The following is a 23,672-nucleotide window of genomic DNA, read 5'->3' on the forward strand; positions in this document are numbered from 1 at the left end:
GCCTTCATGATGGCCATTTCCATCTCCTTGTAATAATCCTCAACTGACATGGACCCTTGGTTGAGAGCTTGTAGCCGACGGTGTAGATCTCGATTATAGTAGCTCGGAACAAACCTTTTTCTCATCAGACTCCTCATTTCCTCCCAAGTTTCCACAGGTTTCTCACGATTTCTCCTTCGGCTTAGTCTAAGTTGGTCCCACCAAATGGAGGCGTAGTCAGTGAATTCTACTGATACCTCCTAGGCTTTGAGCTCATGAAGGAGTTGTATAAGGATGACTTGGATTTTGCCAACGCTTATGCGAATTGGGGAAAATCTGACTTTGAAAAGTTCTTTGTACATGATGGGTTCTTATTTTATCTTACCAAGCTGTGCATTCCTCGAGGGTCCATACGCGACTTACTTATTCAGGAATCACATAGTGGTGGACTAATGGGACACTTTGGTGTCACCAAGACATTAGCTGTATTGCAGGAACACTTCCATTGGCCTCGCATGCGCAAGGACGTGGAGAGGATTGTTGAAAGATGTGGTGTGTGTCACAAAGCTAAGTCTCGGGTCAACCCAAACGGTTTGTATACTCCTTTACCCATACCTCACCAACCTTGGGTTGACATTTCCATGGATTTCGTACTTGGTTTACCTCGTTCAAAGCGTGGCCATGACTCTATATTTGTTGTGGTAGATAGGTTCTCCAAAATGGCTCACTTTATTGCATGTCATAAGACGGATGACGCTTTACACATTGCTGATTTATTCTTTAAAGAGGTTGTTCGTTTGCATGGCATACCTAGGACTATAGTATCCGATAGAGATGTCAAGTTTTTGAGCTATTTTTGGAAATCTTTATGGGGTCGGTTGGGAACCAAACTGTTGTTCTCTACCTCTAGTCATCCTCAAACGGACGGACAAACTGAAGTAGTCAATAGGACTTTATCCACACTCCTACGTGCAATCATAAAGAAAAATATCAAGTCATGGGAGGAGTGTCTACCTCATGTTGAGTTTGCATACAATAGGGTTGTGCATAGTGCTACACAATTCTCGCCCTTTGAAGTTGTGTATGGTTTGAACCCCTTAACTCCCTTAGATTTGTTGCCATTACCTTCTTCTGAGCATATGAACTTAGATGGCAAGAAGAAAGCTGAGTTCGTGAGATCATTACATGACAAGGTTCGTACCAACATCGAGAGGAGGACGGCCCAATATGTCCAACAAGCTAACAAGCACAGGCGCAAGCTTGTCTTTGAACCAGGTGATTGGGTCTGGTTACATTTGCGCAAGGAGAGGTTTCCAAAACAACGGCAAAGCAAGCTATCACCACGAGGAGATGGGCCTTTTCAAGTTATTGAGCGCATCAACGACAACGCATATCGCTTAGATCTGCCTGGTGAGTATACTGTTAGTGCTACATTCCATGTTGCTGATCTAAGTCCATTTATTGCAGGGGACGAGTACGATTTGAGGGCAAATCCTTTTCAAGAGGAGGGGAATGATGCGGTTGAGCACGAGGCCCAAAGTGTACAAGTAGACCCTGTGAAGGTGCCCCAAGGCCCAGTGACACGAGCACGAGCTAAGAGATTCAAGGAGTCCCTCCAAGCCTTGGTACGTGCCATCCAAACCCAAGAGAAACCGGGCATTGAAGGAATTGAGTTGGAATATCCTTGCACGACTACTAAAATGCTGCTTACAATTGAAGATGCGAGTGTTCAAGCTCCAAACGGCGGGCTGAGCCGCAGTTAAGTTCCCTCGCTGAGGCGTACGGGGATCTCGCTGTCCGGTCAGCGAGTCGGGGGTCCAAGGGGGCGACGCGCCCCTGGCTTGGGGGCCCAACTAACGTGAGAGAAGCCCCCGAAGCTTATGATCTATAGTTAGTTGGGCTAGCTTTCGGTCAAGTATAGGCCCAAGGGGCTGGCCGAACTTTCCTTGTTATTTTTCCATTTTATTAGGTCTTAGTCACGGCTATTAATAGCCTCAAGCCGCATGTTACATTCAGTTTTTGAGAGTATTGAATAAAATTTCCAGAATTTCGTCCATTCCTTGTGGCAAATTCCCTTAGCTTGTAAAAGCTAAGTTGAACATCCTAGAGTTGATCCTAGGCTGTTCTTGACTTATCAATCAAGCACACATACTTGATTGTGGCGTCCTCTACCGTTAAATCTGTTCTTGAGTGGTCCAAGTTTGGGTTCAACTCCGTCAAATCTTCATCGTGTTCCTCTAGATCCGAAGTAGCTTCCGCGTCTCGCATCAGCGAGCAACTGATACGAACGTCGCCAACCTTGTGACGAAACCCGTAAAAGATTAGATTCAGGATCGACAAGAGGACACCAAGTTTGGAGCGGATGACCTCAACCCGTTAATCACGTGGTTAACGAACCTTGGTATAATGGTAGAAGACGCCACAACCTAGTGCGATTCTAGATTGATAAGTCACGAACACCTAGAGAAATTCTAAGGTATTCAAGAAGCCTTGGAGAAACCAAGAAAACTCTCAAAATCTGATTTATTCATTGAATGCCTAAAACCATTGGAAGTGTGGGCTATTTATAGCCTTACATAGAGATGAACAACTAAATGTGGAACTAGTCTAGAGTTGTGGTCTTGACTAAGACTAACAATTGTAGGCTTGACTATTTCCATAAGACTAAGAATTGTGGGCTTGACCACACCTTATGAGGTCATCCCTTAGGTAAACAACCTTATGAGGTCATCGCTTAGGTAAATAACCTTATGAGGTCATCGCTTAGGTAATTAAAGCAAGACTATGGACCATTAAGCCCTTATTACAATGACTTAACTAAAACAGCAAATGTGACTAGAGAAGGGTCACACATGGTTCTCTTTGACGTGCACTACATGGATGACTTTCATTCCTTCATGCTCAAGACTCTCAATGACCTTGGGGACAATTTCTTGGCCTTGTATCTCATGAACAAGTCCTTGGAGTTCCTCCCTCATCTTGTTAGCTCGTGCTCGAGTTACCAGTCCTAGTGGGACTTGAACCTTATCCGATGGCATAGCTTGACTCGTATCATTCCCCTTCTCTTGAAAGCAATTTGCCCACAAATTGAAGCATGAATGATGATAAGAAGAGTTACATGCCGTCGAGTCAATTTTGTTATGATTACCACAATTTTCATCCAATGCATAAACCACTTGCTAAGCTGGAAAGTAAACATTGTTGAACCTTGAATCTCACGAACCAGTTTCAATGTATGCCCAACTTGATCGCTTGTGATCATGAGGTAAGGATCCTCAACGTGATGCGATGTAGATCCTATGAAATCATACTCCTCAAACTTGAATAAGCTTGCAAAGTATGGAAGCTGACTTGGTGAAGTTGGAGCTTCAAGTGGACTAGGTGCAAGATGAGCATAGGTATTGTAGTGACCATTGAAGACCTCGCTCCTTGTGTAAACTCGTGGAACATGGTCGGTTCTAAGGTCTTGAGGGTACACATAGTTTGATCCTCCAAAGACGTGAACAGCATTGAAATTATCTGATTCCATGAATGGGAACCAAATTGATCTAACTCCTAGAAGACAAACTCCATGGAAACTCGCAAATTGCACAAGCGTCTTTGGGATGGAACATTGTAAGATCAAAACGATTGCACTTTGCTTAACCTGCACAAAACAAGGAACACTAGACAGAGCAATGTTAAGGTTGTTAGAATGGCAATAAGTCCCCTCACTCTCATTTTTGTTGAAACTTAAAATCAGTGCATTATCCCTTCTTTCTTTCGCTTCCTCAGTCAACACTTTGGATTTTTCAATCTCTTTCTCATGCTCAATAGCTGTCTTTTTCCTCTCATTATTCTCAGCCTCTTTCTCCTTTTCAACTCCCTCAGATTTTACCTCATCAGTCACAATTCCCTCATCTAGCTCTTTCTTCATACTATAACGCTCATGTTCACTTCTCATGTATGCTAGATCAATACAAAGTTGGTCATAAATAAGTGGTACAAGTGCAGAACGACGACCATTAAATAAGAAGGAATACTTATTAGTATGTCTATCATATTTAACTTCTCGCCTCAACATCCACGCTTTACCTAGCAACACATGTGTCACTTGAATTGGGACTACATCACACAACACCTCATCCACATATTTGCCAATTTGAATAGGTACAAGTGTGTGTTTAGTAACCCAAACATCACCATGAGCACTTGACAACTTATACGGTTGAAGATGATCAATGGTTGGAAGATTTAATTTGTGAACCATGATAGCGCTTGCAAGATTGACTTCACAACTCCTATCAATGGCCAAGCTGCATGTTTTATCTTTGACACCACAACGAGTATAAAACCAACAATGCAACTGAGATTTGACGATGTCCAACTGCTCATTTACACCACGTAATGCCACTTCTTCGACTCCCTTAGGATCAGGAAGAAGATGTTGTAACCTTATGGGAGAAGTCTTGAGCTTCTTGGATCAAAGAGGTTAATCTTGGCAGTCTTGAAACCTGAAATAAACCTTCAACCGTGTTCTTGTTTTCATGGAACTTTGATCTTGAAACCAAATCTGTCCAAGTTGTTTACGTTAATTGCTGTGAAATTGTGGTCTAAACTAGCTGGCTATTGTGTGAAAACACCCCAACAGAAGTCAAAAAAAATTTCAAGAAAGACGGCTCTAGTTTCCAATTCTTGACCAGCCTTCAAGTTTTACCAAATCTGATTCAAAGGTCAAAAAAAAAAATTTTCAAGAAAGACGGCTCTAGTTTCCAATTCTTGACCAGCCTTCAAGTTTCACCAAATCTGATTCAAACTTGGACTTCCAAATCTGAACAACATCCAATTCTTGACAGCCTACAAGTTTACCAAATTTGGTGCAAAATCTGACTTCCAAATCTGACCAGCCCCAAAATTTCGAATTTGGACCACTTGGGACTCCCAAATCTGACCAAACTCCAAGGTTTCTAATCTTGGCAACCCCAAGTGTCCAAATCAGATCACGGACCAAAAAGACCACGGACCAGCAGCTCAACACATTCCAGAAATTTGGGTTTCGGGTAGAGTTTTCTAGGATTTTCAAAATTTCAGCATTCAAGTTAATTGTCTTACTTTCTTTTGAGTCGTTAGTTATTGTCCAGCTATATTCTGAGTCTTGAGTCGTGTCTAGGTCTTCAGTCATTCACCTCCATTTATTGCTACTAGCTTGTGTGTCACTTGTTGACTAGTCAAGAACGTACACTGCGGTGACGCCTAGTTTGTTCAACTCGAGCAACTAGCAAGCCAAGGAATTGCTTGGTAAGATTATTAGAGAGTGATACACTTGAGTGAAATACGAGTGTGAGTGACCTATACATCGTATTTAAAAAAAAAAAAAAAAAAAAAGAGAGCAAGGAACTCGTTTTTGTTTATTTATTTTGCAGGTGGACTAAATATGTCTAGTGAAGTTGGTGAACAAACCATGGACATCAAACTACAATTGGAAGCCATGTGTGGGAGGAAAATTCCTTTGCACTACTAACCGTTTTGCAGGTCACATAGTCATGGCCACTAGAGTTGCATCTTGCTCATACAATCAAGAATTCATGGAGACCGAACCTTTCGTTTGCGTAGAGCATCTAAATCAAGGTCAACTTCAAGCAAACAAGGTTCATCTAAGAAGTGTCTTGACAATCAAGACGAAGGGCTCGAGAATTTTCGAATTGAGTCAAAGCTTCGTGAATCAATGGATAAATTCGAACGTCGGACTGAAGCATTGATTGATGATATGATGGAAAGACTTAGCCAAGTGCTGGATTCACACCTGGAGCAACTTAACCATGTGCCAACCGGTGGTAATAAAGGGAAAATTCATCCTAGTCCCTCGTTGATTGAAGAGCCAAATATGAATGAGTTACAACTGAGCCATGAACATGAGCTAGACAATGAAAATCAAACCTCATGTACAATGCGTGAGCAATGGTCCGAGAAGAATGGAGTGGAAAAAGACAAGAATAATTTGGCCTTAGTGAAGAGTAAAAAGGAGGAGTTGGCCGTGTTTACAAAGGCTGAAAGTGTGACCATTTTGTTTGCTAACCGGCTAACATGTGTTTTGTTTAGCACCTCTTCTTTTGTTCAAGTTACACAAAGTCAAGTAGAGTTGATCATGGCATGTTCCATCCCGAAGTCACTTGGACACTTTGCGAGTTTCCATGGAGTTGGTCTTCTAGGAACTAAATCTCTTTGGTATCAATTCATGGAACAATGTCCATTCAAATCTGTCCGCACCATTGGAGGGTTCATTCGAGCTCATCTTAAAAGGGAAATTCCAGAATCTACTTCTTGTTCTTTACCTATGTGTCAAGGACTAGCACTGGAATCTCAAGTTGAATCAATTGGTGGAAGGAATATCGAAGTGTCAAAGGGAGTTTTCTCATTTAAATCTCGTTCTACACCTTCTTACCATCTAGCTAATAATGTCCCATTAGTCCTTTACCCGATTTCTGAATTGCTCCAAGTTGAAGGTTATTTTGTTTTCATAGGTTGTAACGTTGTCCACAATTTTCCAACTACGGCTAAAGACTTGCAACCCGATTTCGTGCTTATCCCTGCTGCAAGTGGTGCACGTTCGTGCTTCTTCACATGTCCAAAAGCTAGTCACCACGAGCTTACTTCACCAACCCCAACTTGTGCAAATTCATGCGATTCGTATGGAGTGCATTTCACTTCATTGCTGCCACTTATGTCACGTGACAATATGACAATCCATGGCCGAAGGTTGATTAGAGAGCTTTGGATTGCTACCTGGAAGTTTCGTGAGCCTTACACAAGCTTTTTCCTATCTTGGCGCATGTCCTTGTTTGAGGGCCTCATGAAACTGACCAAACGGCATTTAACTTGGCTCGTGACCTTTCATTTGTTCCCAACGTGGCTGACCTCCAAACGCACTGTCGACATCCCCATCTAGATTTGAGGACAAATCCTTTTCAAGAGGAGGGGAATGATGCGGTTGAGCACGAGGCCCAAAGTGCACAAGTAGACCCTGTGAAGGTGCCCCAAAGCCCAGTGACACGAGCACGAGCTAAGAGATTCAAGGAGTCCCTCCAAGCCTTGGTACGTGCCATCCAAACCCAAGAGAAACCGGCCATTGAAGGAATTGAGTTGGAATATCCTTGCACGACTACTAAAATGCTGCTTACAATTGAAGATGCAAGTGTTCAAGCTCCAAACGGCGGGTTGAACTGAAGTTAAGTACCGTCGCTGAGCCGTACGGGGATCTCGCTTATGATCTATAGTTAGTTGGGCTAGCTTTCGGTCAAGTGAAGGCCCAAGGGGCTGGTCGAACTTTCCTTGTTATTTTTCCAGTTTATTAGGTCTTAGTCACGGCTATTAATAGCCTCAAGCCGCATGTTACATTCAGTTTTTTGAGAGTATTGAATAAAATTTCCAGAATTTCGTCCATTCCTTGTGGCAAATTCCCTTAGCTTGTAAAAGCTAAGTTGAACATCCTAGAGTTGATCCTAGGCTGTTCTTGACTTATCAATCAAGCACACACACTTGATTGTGGCGTCCTCTACCGTTAAATCTGTTCTTGAGTGGTCCAAGTTCGGGTTCAACTCCGTCAAATCTTCATCGTGTTCCTCTAGATCCGAAGTAGCTTCCGCGTCTCGTATCAAGATTTCCTTCAAGTTTTTCGAAGCTTTACTAGGTCTTAGTCACAGCTACAAATAGCCTTAAGTCATTGTTTACATTCAGTTTTATGATGATTAGTAAAAACACTTGAGAATTCTCTCAAAGCTTAATTGAAGCACCCTTGAGTATTTTAGATTCATTTCTTTGGCATACCATTGACTTATCAATCTAGGACCGCGCCAGATTGTGGCGTCTTCTACAATACCAGGTTCGTTGCCCACGTGATCAACGGGTTTAGGTGATTCCGCTGCGTTCGTTTGTCATCAACGTGAGTCCTAACCTTCTAGATCCTAGCCTTTCTGTACGGGTTGCATCACAAGGTTGGTACCGTTCGTATCAATATGTCCAAACCATTGGCACTTGAAGCCCTTGATATCTCTACTCCTAGTTTTAGGAGTTTCATGAGGGGTCTTAGAAGTGGACCTGGATGCATCAACAAGCTTGTTAGGGGTAAAATTGGAATTGCGGTTAGAGAAATTACCAGGTGTGCGGCTAGATGGGCATGGTGTAGTCGCATTTCCAGTATCATGTGAGGTTCTCCTTGGTGGGTTGCCCTTCCATGAAGGCGATTTGGAAGCTTGGAAGGTACAGCCTTCTCGCCTCAATTTCTTCCCCCTCTCGGCCTTGATGGCTAGTTCAAGAAGATCATGCTTGTCCAAGTAATGTTGGAGCTCCAAGGCTTCTTGAAGGTCGGGGTTGAGACCTCTATGGAACCTTGCCATGGTAGCCTCACTATCTTCTTGAATGTTCGCCCTCATCATGGCGATCTTGATCTCCTTGGAGTAGTCCTCCACACTCATGTTGCCTTGAGTGAGGGTTTGAAGCTGAGAGTGGAGATCGCGGTTGTAGTGGCTTGGAACAAACCGTTTATGCATTAGTGCCTTTTGTTCACCATTTCGCCTCCGATTAGTCCTGACTTGGTCCCACCAAACTAGTGCGTAGTCGGTGAACTCAACATTGGCAACCTTCACCTTTTGTTCCTCGCTAAACTCAAATCAATCGAAGACCATCTCGAAGCGGCCTTCCCATTCCAACTAAGCCTCAGGGTCACTTTTGCCTTGGAACGTAGAGACTTGAATTTTAAGTCCCTTGAGCTCGTTCTTAGACGTGCCCCTTTTAGGCCACTCGGCACTTTCCTCATCTTCACTAGCCGAGAGTACTCCTCATAGTTTGCTCCTTTGGTGCCATGGTTACTTCGGTTGCGAGATCGAGAACGGGAGCCCCTTGTGAAGCTCTTGGAGAGCTCGTCAAAGCGGTCGTGCCTCTCCTCCATTTGTTGCTCACTAATCCGCTTAAGCTCATTTTTCATGGCGGTGAACATCAATGAGTAGTCAGTGGTCGGATGAGCTTGCTCTATGACAATCATTTGGTACTGCAAAAGGTTAGTGAACAAGAAAATAGGACAAATATAATCTCACTTCACTCCCTTAGTGTTTTCACTCTCCCTCGTTTTTCCACACAAAATACTCCAATGATCTTACCAAAAATTCCTTACCCGTCGGATTGGGTAGTCGAGAAATGCCGCAAAGATCCAACAATTGTCACCAAGCTTTTCCACAAGAGTAATCAAGGAAACAATAAACGAATTTCCTTGGATTTTTCCACTACATACTCCAATGTATGTTGTTGGGCTAGTGCCGGCCAATAGAGAAGCCCAAGGGCTGGCCGGATTTCTTTCAAGTTTTTCGAAGCTTTACTAGGTCTTAGTCACAGCTACAAATAGCCTTAAGTCATTGTTTACATTCAGTTTTATGATGATTAGTAAAAACACTTGAGAATTCTCTCAAAGCTTAATTGAAGCACCCTTGAGTATTTTAGATTCATTTCTTTGGCATACCATTGACTTATCAATCTAGGACCGCGCCAGATTGTGACGTCTTCTACAATACCAGGTTCGTTGCCCACGTGATCAACGGGTTTAGGTGATTCCGCTGCGTTCGTTTGTCATCAACGTGAGTCCTAACCTTCTAGATCCTAGCCTTTCTGTACGGGTTGCATCACAAGGTTGGTACCGTTCGTATCAATATGTCCAAACCATTGGCACTTGAAGCCCTTGATATCTCTACTCCTAGTTTTAGGAGTTTCATGAGGGGTCTTAGAAGTGGACCTGGATGCATCAACAAGCTTGTTAGGGGTAAAATTGGAATTGCGGTTAGAGAAATTACCAGGTGTGCGGCCAGATGGGCTTGGTGTAGTCGCATTTCCAGTATCATGTGAGGTTCTCCTTGGTGGGTTGCCCTTCCATGAAGGCGATTTGGAAGCTTGGAAGGTACAGCCTTCTCGCCTCAATTTCTTCCCCCTCTCGGCCTTGATGGCTAGTTCAAGAAGATCATGCTTGTCCAAGTAATGTTGGAGCTCCAAGGCTTCTTGAAGGTCGGGGTTGAGACCTCTAAGGAACCATGCCATGGTAGCCTCACTATCTTCTTGAATGTTCGCCCTCATCATGGCGATCTTGATCTCCTTGGAGTAGTCCTCCACACTTATGTTGCCTTGAGTGAGGGTTTGAAGCTGAGAGTGGAGATCGCGGTTGTAATGGCTTGGAACAAACCGTTTATGCATTAGTGCCTTGTGTTCACCATTTCGCCTCCGATTAGTCCTGACTTGGTCCCACCAAACTAGTGCGTAGTCGGTGAACTGAACATTGGCAACCTTCACCTTTTGTTCCTCGCTAAACTCAAATCAATCGAAGACCATCTCGAAGCGGCCTTCCCATTCCAACTAAGCCTCAGGGTCACTTTTGCCTTGGAACGTAGAGACTTGAATTTTAAGTCCCTTGAGCTCGTTCTTAGACGTGCCCCTTTTAGGCCTCTCGGCACTTTCCTCATCTTCACTAGCCGAGAGTACTCCTCATAGTTTGCTCCTTTGGTGCCACGGTTACTTCGGTTGCGAAATCGAGAACGGGAGCCCCTTGTGAAGCTCTTGGAGAGCTCGTCAAAGCGGTTGTGCCTCTCCTCCATTTGTTGCTCACTAATCCGCTTAAGCTCGTTTTTCATGGCGGTGAACATCAATGAGTAGTCAGTGGTCGGATGAGCTTGCTCCATCACTATCGTTTGGTCCTGCAAAAGGTTAGTGAACAAGAAAATAGGACAAATATAATCTCACTTCACTCCCTTAGTGTTTTCACTCTCCCTCGTTTTTCCACACAAAATACTCCAATGATCTTACCAAAATTTCCTTACCCGTCGGATTGGGTAGTCGAGAAATGCCGCAAAGATCCAACAATTGTCACCAAGCTTTTCCACAAGAGTAATCAAGGAAACAAGAAACGAATTTCCTTGGATTTTTCCACTACATACTCCAATGTATGTTGTTGGGCTAGTGCCGGCCAATAGAGAAGCCCAAGGGCTGGCCGGATTTCCTTCAAGTTTTTCGAAGCTTTACTAGGTCTTAGTCACAGCTACAAATAGCCTTAAGTCATTGTTTACATTCAGTTTTATGATGATTAGTAAAAACACTTGAGAATTCTCTCAAAGCTTAATTGAAGCACCCTTGAGTATTTTAGATTCATTTCTTTGGCATACCATTGACTTATCAATCTAGGACCGCGCCAGATTGTGGCGTCTTCTACAATACCAGGTTCGTTGCCCACGTGATCAACGGGTTTAGGTGATTCCGCTGCGTTCGTTTGTCATCAACGTGAGTCCTAACCTTCTAGATCCTAGACTTTCTGTACGGGTTGCATCACAAGGTTGGTACCGTTCGTATCAATATGTCCAAACCATTGGCACTTGAAGCCCTTGATATCTCTACTCCTAGTTTTAGGAGTTTCATGAGGGGTCTTAGAAGTGGACCTGGATGCATCAACAAGCTTGTTAGGGGTAAAATTGGAATTGCGGTTAGAGAAATTACCAGGTGTGCGGCTAGATGGGCTTGGTGTAGTCGCATTTCCAGTATCATGTGAGGTTCTCCTTGGTGGGTTGCCCTTCCATGAAGGCGAGTTGGAAGATTGGAAGGTACAGCCTCCTCGCCTCAATTTCTACCCCCTCTCGGCCTTGATGGCTAGTTCAAGAAGATCATGCATGTCCAAGTAATGTTGGAGCTCCAAGGATTCTTGAAGGTCGGGGTTGAGTCCTCTAAGGAACCTTGCCATGATAGCCTCACTATCATGTTAAATATTCGCCCTCATCATGGCCATCTTGATCTCCTTGGAGTAGTCATCCACACTCATGTTGCCTTGAGCGAGGGTTTGAAACTGAGAGTGGAGATCACGGTTGTAGTGGCTTAGAACAAACCGCTTTTGCATTAGTGCCTTGAGTTCACCATTTCACCTCCGATTAGTCCTGACTTGGTCCCACCAAGCTAGTGCGTAGTCGGTGGACTCAACAGTGGCAACCTTCACCTTTTGTTCCTCGCTAAACTCATAGCAATCGATGTCCATCCTGATGCGGCCTTCCCATTCCAACTAAGCCTCAGGGTCACTTTTGCCTTGGAACGTAGGGACTTGAATTTTTCGTCCCTTGAACTCGTTCTTAGACGTGACCCTTTTAGGCCTCTCGGCTCTTTCCACATCTTCACTAGCCGAGAGTACTCCTCATAGTTTGCTCCTTTGGTGCCACGGTTACTTCGGTTGCGAAATCGAGAACGGGAGCCCCTTGTGAAGCTCTTGGAGAGCTCGTCAAAGCGGTTGTGCCTCTCCTCCATTTGTTGCTCACTAATCCGCTTAAGCTCATTTTTCATGGCGGTGAACATCAATGAGTAGTCAGTGGTCGGATGAGCTTGCTCCATCACTATCGTTTGGTCCTGCAAAAGGTTAGTGAACAAGAAAATAGGACAAATATAATCTCACTTCACTCCCTTAGTGTTTTCACTCCCCCTCGTTTTTTCACTCAAAATACACCAATGATCTTACCAAAAATTCCTTACCCGTCGGATTGGGTAGTCGAGAAATGCTGCTAAGATCCAACAATTGTCACCAAGCTTTTCCACAAGTGTAATCAAGGAAACAAGACACGGATTTCCTTGGATTTTTCCACTACATACTCCAATGTATGTTGTTGGGCTAGTGCCGGCCAATAGAGAAGCCCAAGGGCTTGCCGGATTTCCTTCAAGTTTTTCCAAGCTTTACTAGGTCTTAGTCACAGATACAAATAGCCTTAAGTCATTGTTTACATTCAGTTTTATGATGATTAATAAAAACACATGAGAATTCTCCCATAGCTTCATTGAAGCATCCTTGAGTATTTTCGATTCATTTCTTTGGCATACCATTGACTTATCAATCTAGGACCGCGCCAGATTGTGGCGTCTTCTACAATACCAGGTTCGTTGCCCACGTGATCAACGGGTTTCGGTGATTCCGTTGCGTTCGTTTGTCATCAACGTGAGTCCTAACCTTCTAGATCCTAGCCTTTCTGTACGGGTTGCATCACAAGGTTGGTGCCGTTCGTATCAATATGTCCAAACCATTGGCACTTGAAGCCCTTGATATCTCTACTCCTAGTTTTAGGAGTTTCATGAGGGGTCTTAGAAGTGGACCTGGATGCATCAACAAGCTTGTTAGGGGTAAAATTAGAATTGTGGTTAGAGAAATTACCAGGTGTGCGGCTAGAAGGGCTTGGTGTAGTCGCATTTCCAGTATCATGTGAGGTTCTCCTTGGTGGGTTGCCCTTCCTTGAAGGCGATTTGGAAGCTTGGAAGGTACAGCCTTCTCGCCTCAATTTCTTCCCCCTCTCGGCCTTGATGGCTAGTTCAAGAAGATCATGCTTGTCCAAGTAATGTTGGAGCTCCAAGGCTTCTTGAAGGTCGGGGTTGAGACCTCTAAGAAACCTTGCTATGGTAGCCTCACTATCTTCTTGAATGTTCGCCCTCATCATGGCCATCTTGATCTCCTTGGAGTAGTCCTCCACACTCATGTTGCCTTGAGTGAGGGTTTGAAGCTGAGAGTGGAGATCGCGGTTGTAGTGGCTTGGAACAAACCGTTTATGCATTAGTGCCTTGTGTTCACCATTTCGCCTCCGATTAGTCCTGAATTGGTCCCACCAAACTAGTGCGTAATCGGTGAACTCAACATTGGCAACCTTCACCTTTTGTTCCTCGCTAAACTCAAATCAATCGAAGACCATCTCGAAGCGGCCTTCCCATTCCAACTAAGCCTCAGGGTCACTTTTGCCTTGGAACGTTGAGACTTGAATTTTAAGTCCCTTGAGCTCGTTCTTAGACGTGCCCCTTTTAGGCCTCTCGGCTCTTTCCTCATCTTCACTAGCCGAGAGTACTCCTCATAGTTTGCTCCTTTGGTGCCATGGTTACTTCGGTTGCGAGATCGAGAACAATTGTGAAGCTCCTTGGAGAGCTCGTCAAAGCGGTCGTGCCTCTCCTCCATTTGTTGCTCACTAATCCGCTTAAGCTCATTTTTCATGGCGGTGAACATCAATGAGTAGTCAGTGGTCGGATGAGCTTGATCTATGACAATCATTTGGTACTGCAAAAGGTTAGTGAACAAGAAAATAGGACAAATATAATCTCACTTCACTCCCTTAGTGTTTTCACTCTCCCTCGTTTTTCCACACAAAATACTCCAATGATCTTTCCAAAATTTCCTTACCCGTCGGATTGGGTAGTCGAGAAATGCCGCAAAGATCCAACAATTGTCACCAAGCTTTTCCACAAGAGTAATCAAGGAAACAAGAAACGAATTTCCTTGGATTTTTGCACTACATACTCCAATGTATGTTGTTGGGCTAGTGCCGGCCAATAGAGAAGCCCAAGGGCTGGCCGGATTTCCTTCAAGTTTTTCGAAGCTTTACTAGGTCTTAGTCACAGCTACAAATAGCCTTAAGTCATTGTTTACATTCAGTTTTATGATGATTAGTAAAAACACTTGAGAATTCTCTCAAAGCTTAATTGAAGCACCCTTGAGTATTTTAGATTCATTTCTTTGGCATACCATTGACTTATCAATCTAGGACCGCGCCAGATTGTGGCGTCTTCTACAATACCAGGTTCGTTGCCCACGTGATCAACGGGTTTAGGTGATTCCGCTGCGTTCGTTTGTCATCAACGTGAGTCCTAACCTTCTAGATCCTAGCCTTTCTGTACGGGTTGCATCACAAGGTTGGTACCGTTCGTATCAATATGTCCAAACCATTGGAACTTGAAGCCCTTGATATCTCCACTCCTAGTTTTAGGAGTTTCATGAGGGGTCTTAGAAGTGGACCTGGATGCATCAACAAGCTTGTTAGGGGTAAAATTGGAATTGCGGTTAGAGAAATTACCAGGTGTGCGGCTAGAAGGGCTTGGTGTAGTCGCATTTCCAGTATCATGTGAGGTTCTCCTTGGTGGGTTGCCCTTCCATGAAGGCGAGTTGGAAGATTGGAAGGTACAGCCTCCTCGCCTCAATTTCTACCCCCTCTCGGCCTTGATGGCTAGTTCAAGAAGATCATGCATGTCCAAGTAATGTTGGAGCTCCAAGGATTCTTGAAGGTCAGGGTTGAGTCCTCTAAGGAACCTTGCCATGATAGCCTCACTATCATGTTAAATATTCGCCCTCATCATGGCCATCTTGATCTCCTTGGAGTAGTTGTCCACACTCATGTTGCCTTGAGTGAGGGTTTGAAACTGAGAGTGGAGATCGCGGTTGTAGTGGCTTGGAACAAACTGCTTTTGCATTAGTGCCTTGAGTTCACCATTTCGCCTCCGATTAGTCCTGACTTGGTCCCACCAAACTAGTGCGTAGTCGGTGAACTCAACAGTGGCAACCTTCACCTTTTGTTCCTCGCTAAACTCATAGCAATCGATGTCCATCCTGATGCGGCCTTCCCATCCAAACTAAGCCTCAGGGTCACTTTTGCCTTGGAACTTAGGGACTTGAATTTTTCGTCCCTTGAACTCGTTCTTACACGTGACCCTTTTAGGCCTCTCGGCTCTTTCCACATCTTCACTAGCCGAGAGTACTTCTCATTGTTTGCTCCTTTGGTGCCACGGTTACTTCGGTTGCGAAATCGAGAACGGGAGCCCCTTGTGAAGCTCTTGGAGAGCTCGTCAAAGCGGTTGTGCCTCTCCTCCATTTGTTGCTCACTAATCCGCTTAAGCTCGTTTTTCATGGCGGTGAACATCAATGAGTAGTCAGTGGTCGGATGAGCTTGTTCCATCACTATCGTTTGGTCCTGCAAAAGGTTAGTGAACAAGAAAATAGGACAAATATAATCTCACTTCACTCACTTAGTGTTTTCACTCCCCCTCGTTTTTTCACTCAAAATACACCAATGATCTTACCAAAAATTCCTTACCCGTCGGATTGGGTAGTCGAGAAATGCTGCTAAGATCCAACAATTGTCACCAAGCTTTTCCACAAGTGTAATCAAGGAAACAAGACACGGATTTCCTTGGATTTTTCCACTACATACTCCAATGTATGTTGTTGGGCTAGTGCCGGCCAATAGAGAAGCCCAAGGGCTTGCCGGATTTCCTTCAAGTTTTTCCAAGCTTTACTAGGTCTTAGTCACAGCTACAAATAGCCTTAAGTCATTGTTTACATTCAGTTTTATGATGATTAATAAAAACACATGAGAATTCTCCCATAGCTTCATTGAAGCATCCTTGAGTATTTTCGATTCATTTCTTTGGCATACCATTGACTTATCAATCTAGGACCGCGCCAGATTGTGGCATCTTCTACAATACCAGGTTCGTTGCCCACGTGATCAACGGGTTTCGGTGATTCCGCTGCGTTCGTTTGTCATCAACGTGAGTCCTAACCTTCTAGATCCTAGCCTTTCTGTACGGGTTGCATCACAAGGTTGGTGCCGTTCGTATCAATATGTCCAAACCATTGGCACTTGAAGCCCTTGATATCTCTACTCCTAGTTTTAGGAGTTTCATGAGGGGTCTTAGAAGTGGACCTGGATGCATCAACAAGCTTGTTAGGGGTAAAATTAGAATTGCGGTTAGAGAAATTACCAGGTGTGCGGCTAGAAGGGCTTGGTGTAGTCGCATTTCCAGTATCATGTGAGGTTCTCCTTGGTGGGTTGCCCTTCCTTGAAGGCGATTTGGAAGCTTGGAAGGTACAGCCTTCTCGCCTCAATTTCTTCCCCCTCTCGGCCTTGATGGCTAGTTCAAGAAGATCATGCTTGTCCAAGTAATGTTGGAGCTCCAAGGCTTCATGAAGGTCGGGGTTGAGTCCTCTAAGGAACCTTGCCATGATAGCCTCACTATCATGTTAAATATTCGCCCTCATCATGGCCATCTTGATCTCCTTGGAGTAGTCATCCACACTCATGTTGCCTTGAGCGAGGGTTTGAAACTGAGAGTGGAGATCGCGGTTGTAGTGGCTTAGAACAAACCGCTTTTGCATTAGTGCCTTGAGTTCACCATTTCGCCTCCGATTAGTCCTGACTTGGTCCCACCAAACTAGTGCGTAGTCGGTGGACTCAACAGTGGCAACCTTCACCTTTTGTACCTCGCTAAACTCATAGCAATCGATGTCCATCCTGATGCGGCCTTCCCATTCCAACTAAGCCTCAGGGTCACTTTTGCCTTGGAACGTAGGGACTTGAATTTTTCGTCCCTTGAACTCGTTCTTAGACGTGACCCTTTTAGGCCTCTCGGCTCTTTCCACATCTTCACTAGCCGAGAGTACTCCTCATAGTTTGCTCCTTTGGTGCCACGGTTACTTCGGTTGCGAAATCGAGAACGGGAGCCCCTTGTGAAGCTCTTAGAGAGCTCATCAAAGCGGTTGTGCCTCTCCTCCATTTGTTGCTCACTAATCCGCTTAAGCTCATTTTTCATGGCGGTGAACATCAATGAGTAGTCAGTGGTCGGATGAGCTTGCTCCATCACTATCGTTTGGTCCTGCAAAAGGTTAGTGAACAAGAAAATAGGACAAATATAATCTCACTTCACTCCCTTAGTGTTTTCACTCTCCCTCGTTTTTTCACTCAAAATACACCAATGATCTTACCAAAAATTCCTTACCCGTCGGATTGGGTAGTCAAGAAATGCTGCTAAGATCCAACAATTGTCACCAAGCTTTTCCACAAGTGTAATCAAGGAAACAAGACACGGATTTCCTTGGATTTTTCCACTACATACTCCAATGTATGTTGTTGGGCTAGTGCCGGCCAATAGAGAAGCCCAAGGGCTTGCCGGATTTCCTTCAAGTTTTTCCAAGCTTTACTAGGTCTTAGTCACAGCTACAAATAGCCTTAAGTCATTGTTTACATTCAATTTTATGATGATTAATAAAAACACATGAGAATTCTCCCATAGCTTCATTGAAGCATCCTTGAGTATTTTCGATTCATTTCTTTGGCATACCATTGACTTATCAATCTAGGACCGCGCCAGATTGTGGCGTCTTCTACAATACCAGGTTCGTTGCCCACGTGATCAACGGGTTTAGGTGATTCCGCTGCGTTCGTTTGTCATCAACGTGAGTCCTAACCTTCTAGATCCTAGCCTTTCTGTACGGGTTGCATCACAAGGTTGGTACCGTTCGTATCAATATGTCCAAACCATTGGCACTTGAAGCCCTTGATATCTCTACTCCTAGTTTTAGGAGTTTCATGAGGGGTCTTAGAAGTGGACCTGGATGCATCAACAAGCTTGTAAGGGGAAAAATTGGAATTGCGGTTAGAGAAATTACCAGGTGTGCGGCTAGAAGGGCTTGGTGTAGTCGCATTTCCAGTATCACGTGAGGTTCTCCTTGGTGGGTTGCCCTTCCCTGAAGGCGAGTTGGAAGATTGGAAGGTACAGCCTCCTCGCCTCAATTTCTACCCCCTCTCGGCCTTGATGGCTAGTTCAAGAAGATCATGCATGTCCAAGTAATGTTGGAGCTCCAAGGATTCTTGAAGGTCGGGGTTGAGTCCTCTAAGGAACCTTGCCATGATAGCCTCACTATCATGTTAAATATTCGCCCTCATCATGGCCATCTTGATCTCCTTGGAGTAGTCGTCCACACTCATGTTGCCTTGAGTGAGGGTTTGAAACTGAGAGTGGAGATCGCGGTTGTAGTGGCTTGGAACAAACCGCTTTTGCATTAGTGCCTTGAGTTCACCATTTCGCCTCCGATTAGTCCTGACTTGGTCCCACCAAACTAGTGCGTAGTCGGTGAACTCAACATTGGCAACCTTCACCTTTTGTTCCTCGCTAAACTCATAGCAATCGATGTCTATCTTGATGCGGCCTTCCCATTCCAACTAAGCCTCAGGGTCACTTTTGCCTTGGAACGTTGGGACTTGAATTTTTCGTCCCTTGAACTCGTTTTTAGACGTTACCCTTTTAGGCCTCTCGGCTCTTTCCACATCTTCACTAGCCGAGAGTACTCCTCATAGTTTGCTCCTTTGGTGCCACGGTTACTTCGGTTGCGAAATCGAGAACGGGAGCCCCTTGTGAAGCTCTTGGAGAGCTCGTCAAAGCGGTTGTGCCTCTCCTCCATTTGTTGCTCACGAATCCGCTTAAGCTCGTTTTTCATGGCGGTGAACATCAATGAGTAGTCAGTGGTCGGATGAGCTTGCTCCATCACTATCGTTTGGTCCTGCAAAAGGTTAGTGAACAAGAAAATAGGACAAATATAATCTCACTTCACTCCCTTAGTGTTTTCACTCCCCCTCGTTTTTTCACTCAAAATACACCAATGATCTTACCAAAAATTCCTTACCCGTCGGATTGGGTAGTCGAGAAATGCTGCTAAGATCCAACAATTGTCACCAAGCTTTTCCACAAGTGTAATCAAGGAAACAAGACACGGATTTCCTTGGATTTTTCCACTACATACTCCAATGTATGTTGGTGGGCTAGTGCCGGCCAATAGAGAAGCCCAAGGGCTTGCCGGATTTCCTTCAAGTTTTTCCAAGCTTTATTAGGTCTTAGTCACAGATACAAATAGCCTTAAGTCATTGTTTACATTCAGTTTTATGATGATTAATAAAAACACATGAGAATTCTCCCATAGCTTCATTGAAGCATCCTTGAGTATTTTCGATTCATTTCTTTGGCATACCATTGACTTATCAATCTAGGACCGCGCCAGATTGTGGCGTCTTCTACAATACCAGGTTCGTTGCCCACGTGATCAACGGGTTTAGGTGATTCCGCTGCGTTCGTTTGTCATCAACGTGAGTCCTAACCTTCTAGATCCTAGCCTTTCTGTACGGGTTGCATCACAAGGTTGGTACCGTTCGTATCAATATGTCCAAACCATTGGCACTTGAAGCCCTTGATATCTCTACTCCTAGTTTTAGGAGTTTCATGAGGGGTCTTAGAAGTGGACCTGGATGCATCAACAAGCTTGTAAGGGGAAAAATTGGAATTGCGGTTAGAGAAATTACCAGGTGTGCGGCTAGAAGGGCTTGGTGTAGTCGCATTTCCAGTATCACGTGAGGTTCTCCTTGGTGGGTTGCCCTTCCCTGAAGGCGAGTTGGAAGATTGGAAGGTACAGCCTCCTCGCCTCAATTTCTACCCCCTCTCGGCCTTGATGGCTAGTTCAAGAAGATCATGCATGTCCAAGTAATGTTGGAGCTCCAAGGATTCTTGAAGGTCGGGGTTGAGTCCTCTAAGGAACCTTGCCATGATAGCCTCACTATCATGTTAAATATTCGCCCTCATCATGGCCATCTTGATCTCCTTGGAGTAGTCGTCCACACTCATGTTGCCTTGAGTGAGGGTTTGAAACTGAGAGTGGAGATCGCGGTTGTAGTGGCTTGGAACAAACCGCTTTTGCATTAGTGCCTTGAGTTCACCATTTCGCCTCCGATTAGTCCTGACTTGGTCCCACCAAACTAGTGCGTAGTCGGTGAACTCAACATTGGCAACCTTCACCTTTTGTTCCTCGCTAAACTCATAGCAATCGATGTCTATCTTGATGCGGCCTTCCCATTCCAACTAAGCCTCAGGGTCACTTTTGCCTTGGAACGTTGGGACTTGAATTTTTCGTCCCTTGAACTCGTTTTTAGACGTTACCCTTTTAGGCCTCTCGGCTCTTTCCACATCTTCACTAGCCGAGAGTACTCCTCATAGTTTGCTCCTTTGGTGCCACGGTTACTTCGGTTGCGAAATCGAGAACGGGAGCCCCTTGTGAAGCTCTTGGAGAGCTCGTCAAAGCGGTTGTGCCTCTCCTCCATTTGTTGCTCACGAATCCGCTTAAGCTCGTTTTTCATGGCGGTGAACATCAATGAGTAGTCAGTGGTCGGATGAGCTTGCTCCATCACTATCGTTTGGTCCTGCAAAAGGTTAGTGAACAAGAAAATAGGACAAATATAATCTCACTTCACTCCCTTAGTGTTTTCACTCCCCCTCGTTTTTTCACTCAAAATACACCAATGATCTTACCAAAAATTCCTTACCCGTCGGATTGGGTAGTCGAGAAATGCTGCTAAGATCCAACAATTGTCACCAAGCTTTTCCACAAGTGTAATCAAGGAAACAAGACACGGATTTCCTTGGATTTTTCCACTACATACTCCAATGTATGTTGGTGGGCTAGTGCCGGCCAATAGAGAAGCCCAAGGGCTTGCCGGATTTCCTTCAAGTTTTTCCAAGCTTTATTAGGTCTTAGTCACAGATACAAATAGCCTTAAGTCATTGTTTACATTCAGTTTTATGATGATTAATAAAAACACATGAGAATTCTCCCATAGCTTCATTGAAGCATCCTTGAGTATTTTTGATTCATTTCTTTGGCATACCATTGACTTATCAATCTAGGACCGCGCCAGATTGTGGCGTCTTCTACAATACCAGGTTCGTTGCCCACGTGATCAACGGGTTTCGGTGATTCCGCTGCGTTCGTTGTCATCAACGTGAGTCCTAACCTTCTAGATCCTAGCCTTTCTGTACGGGTTGCATCACAAGGTTGGTGCCGTTCGTATCAATATGTCCAAACCATTGGCACTTGAAGCCCTTGATATCTCTACTCCTAGTTTTAGGAGTTTCATGAGGGGTCTTGGAAGTGGACCTGGATGCATCAACAAGCTTGTTAGGGGTAAAATTGGAATTGCGGTTAGAGAAATTACCAGGTGTGCGGCTACAAGGGCTTGGTGTAGTCGCATTTCCAGTATCATGTGAGGTTCTCCTTGGTGGGTTGCCCTTCCCTGAAGGCGAGTTGGAAGATTGGAAGGTACAGCCTCCTCGCCTCAATTTCTACCCCCTCTCGGCCTTGATGGCTCGTTCAAGAAGATCATGCATGTCCAAGTAATGTTGGAGCTCCAAGGATTCTTGAAGGTCGGGGTTGAGTCCTCTAAGGAACCTTGCCATGATAGCCTCACTATCATGTTAAATATTCGCCCTCATCATGGCCATCTTGATCTCCTTGGAGTAGTCGTCCACACTCATGTTGCCTTGAGTGAGGGTTTGAAACTGAGAGTGGAGATCGCGGTTGTAGTGGCTTGGAACAAACCGCTTTTGCATTAGTGCCTTGAGTTCACCATTTCGCCTCCGATTAGTCCTGACTTGGTCCCACCAAACTAGTGCGTAGTCGGTGAACTCAACATTGGCAACCTTCACCTTTTGTTCCTCGCTAAACTCATAGCAATCGATGTCTATCTTGATGCGGCCTTCCCATTCCAACTAAGCCTCAGGGTCACTTTTGCCTTGGAACGTTGGGACTTGAATTTTTCGTCCCTTGAACTCGTTTTTAGACGTTACCCTTTTAGGCCTCTCGGCTCTTTCCACATCTTCACTAGCCGAGAGTACTCCTCATAGTTTGCTCCTTTGGTGCCACGATTACTTCGGTTACGAAATCGAGAACGGGAGCCCCTTGTGAAGCTCTTGGAGAGCTCGTCAAAGCGGTTGTGCCTCTCCTCCATTTGTTGCTCACTAATCCGCTTAAGCTCGTTTTTCATGGCGGTGAACATCAATGAGTAGTCAGTGGTCGGATGAGCTTGCTCCATCACTATCGTTTGGTCCTGCAAAAGGTTAGTGAACAAGAAAATAGGACAAATATAATCTCACTTCACTCCCTTAGTGTTTTCACTCCCCCTCGTTTTTTCACTCAAAATACACCAATGATCTTACCAAAAATTCCTTACCCGTCGGATTGGGTAGTCGAGAAATGCTGCTAAGATCCAACAATTGTCACCAAACTTTTCCACAAGTGTAATCAAGGAAACAAGACACGGATTTCCTTGGATTTTTCCACTACATACTCCAATGTATGTTGTTGGGCTAGTGCCGGCCAATAGAGAAGCCCAAGGGCTTGCCGGATTTCCTTCAAGTTTTTCCAAGCTTTACTAGGTCTTAGTCACAGATACAAATAGCCTTAAGTCATTGTTTACATTCAGTTTTATGATGATTAATAAAAACACATGAGAATTCTCCCATAGCTTCATTGAAGCATCCTTGAGTATTTTCGATTCATTTCTTTGGCATACCATTGACTTATCAATCTAGGACCGCGCCAGATTGTGGCGTCTTCTACAATACCAGGTTCGTTGCCCACGTGATCAACGGGTTTCGGTGATTTCGCTGCGTTCGTTTGTCACCAACGTGAGTCCTAACCTTCTAGATCCTAGCCTTTCTGTACGGGTTGCATCACAAGTTTGGTGCCGTTCGTACCAATATGTCCAAACCATTGGCACTTGAAGCCCTTGATATCTCTACTCCTAGTTTTAGGAGTTTCATGAGGGGTCTTAGAAGTGGACCTGGATGCATCAACAAGCTTGTTAGGGGTAAAATTAGAATTGCGGTTAGAGAAATTACCAGGTGTGCGGCTAGAAGGGCTTGGTGTAGTCGCATTTCCAGTATCATGTGAGGTTCTCCTTGGTGGGTTGCCCTTCCTTGAAGGCGATTGGGAAGCTTGGAAGGTACAGCCTTCTCGCCTCAATTTCTTCCCCCTCTCGGCCTTGATGGCTAGTTCAAGAAGATCATGCTTGTCCAAGTAATGTTGGAGCTCCAAGGCTTCTTGAAGGTCGGGGTTGAGACCTCTAAGGAACCTTGCCATGGTAGCCTCACTATCTTCTTGAATGTTCGCCCTCATCATGGCCATCTTGATCTCCTTGGAGTAGTCCTCCACACTCATGTTGCCTTGAGTGAGGGTTTGAAGCTGAGAGTGGAGATCGCGGTTGTAGTGGCTTGGAACAAACCGTTTATGCATTAGTGCCTTGTGTTCACCA

General features: G+C 44.7%; 1 protein-coding gene across 1 annotated transcript in view; it reads left to right on the plus strand.

The window, feature by feature from the left end:
• The first annotated feature begins 254 nt into the window (after nt 1-254).
• The window catches only part of LOC140038467 (uncharacterized), a 141,828-nt gene continuing 118,410 nt past the window's right edge, over nt 255-23,672 (plus strand). Inside the window, exons 1-2 of the mRNA XM_072083829.1 lie at nt 255-531; nt 1,129-1,466. Coding sequence (XP_071939930.1) covers nt 255-531; nt 1,129-1,466 — 615 coding nt within the window. The remainder of the gene's footprint in view (nt 532-1,128; nt 1,467-23,672) is intronic.

The sequence above is a fragment of the Coffea arabica genome, chromosome 3e (genome assembly GCF_036785885.1).
Source record: "Coffea arabica cultivar ET-39 chromosome 3e, Coffea Arabica ET-39 HiFi, whole genome shotgun sequence".
NCBI classification, from domain to species: domain Eukaryota; kingdom Viridiplantae; phylum Streptophyta; class Magnoliopsida; order Gentianales; family Rubiaceae; genus Coffea; species Coffea arabica.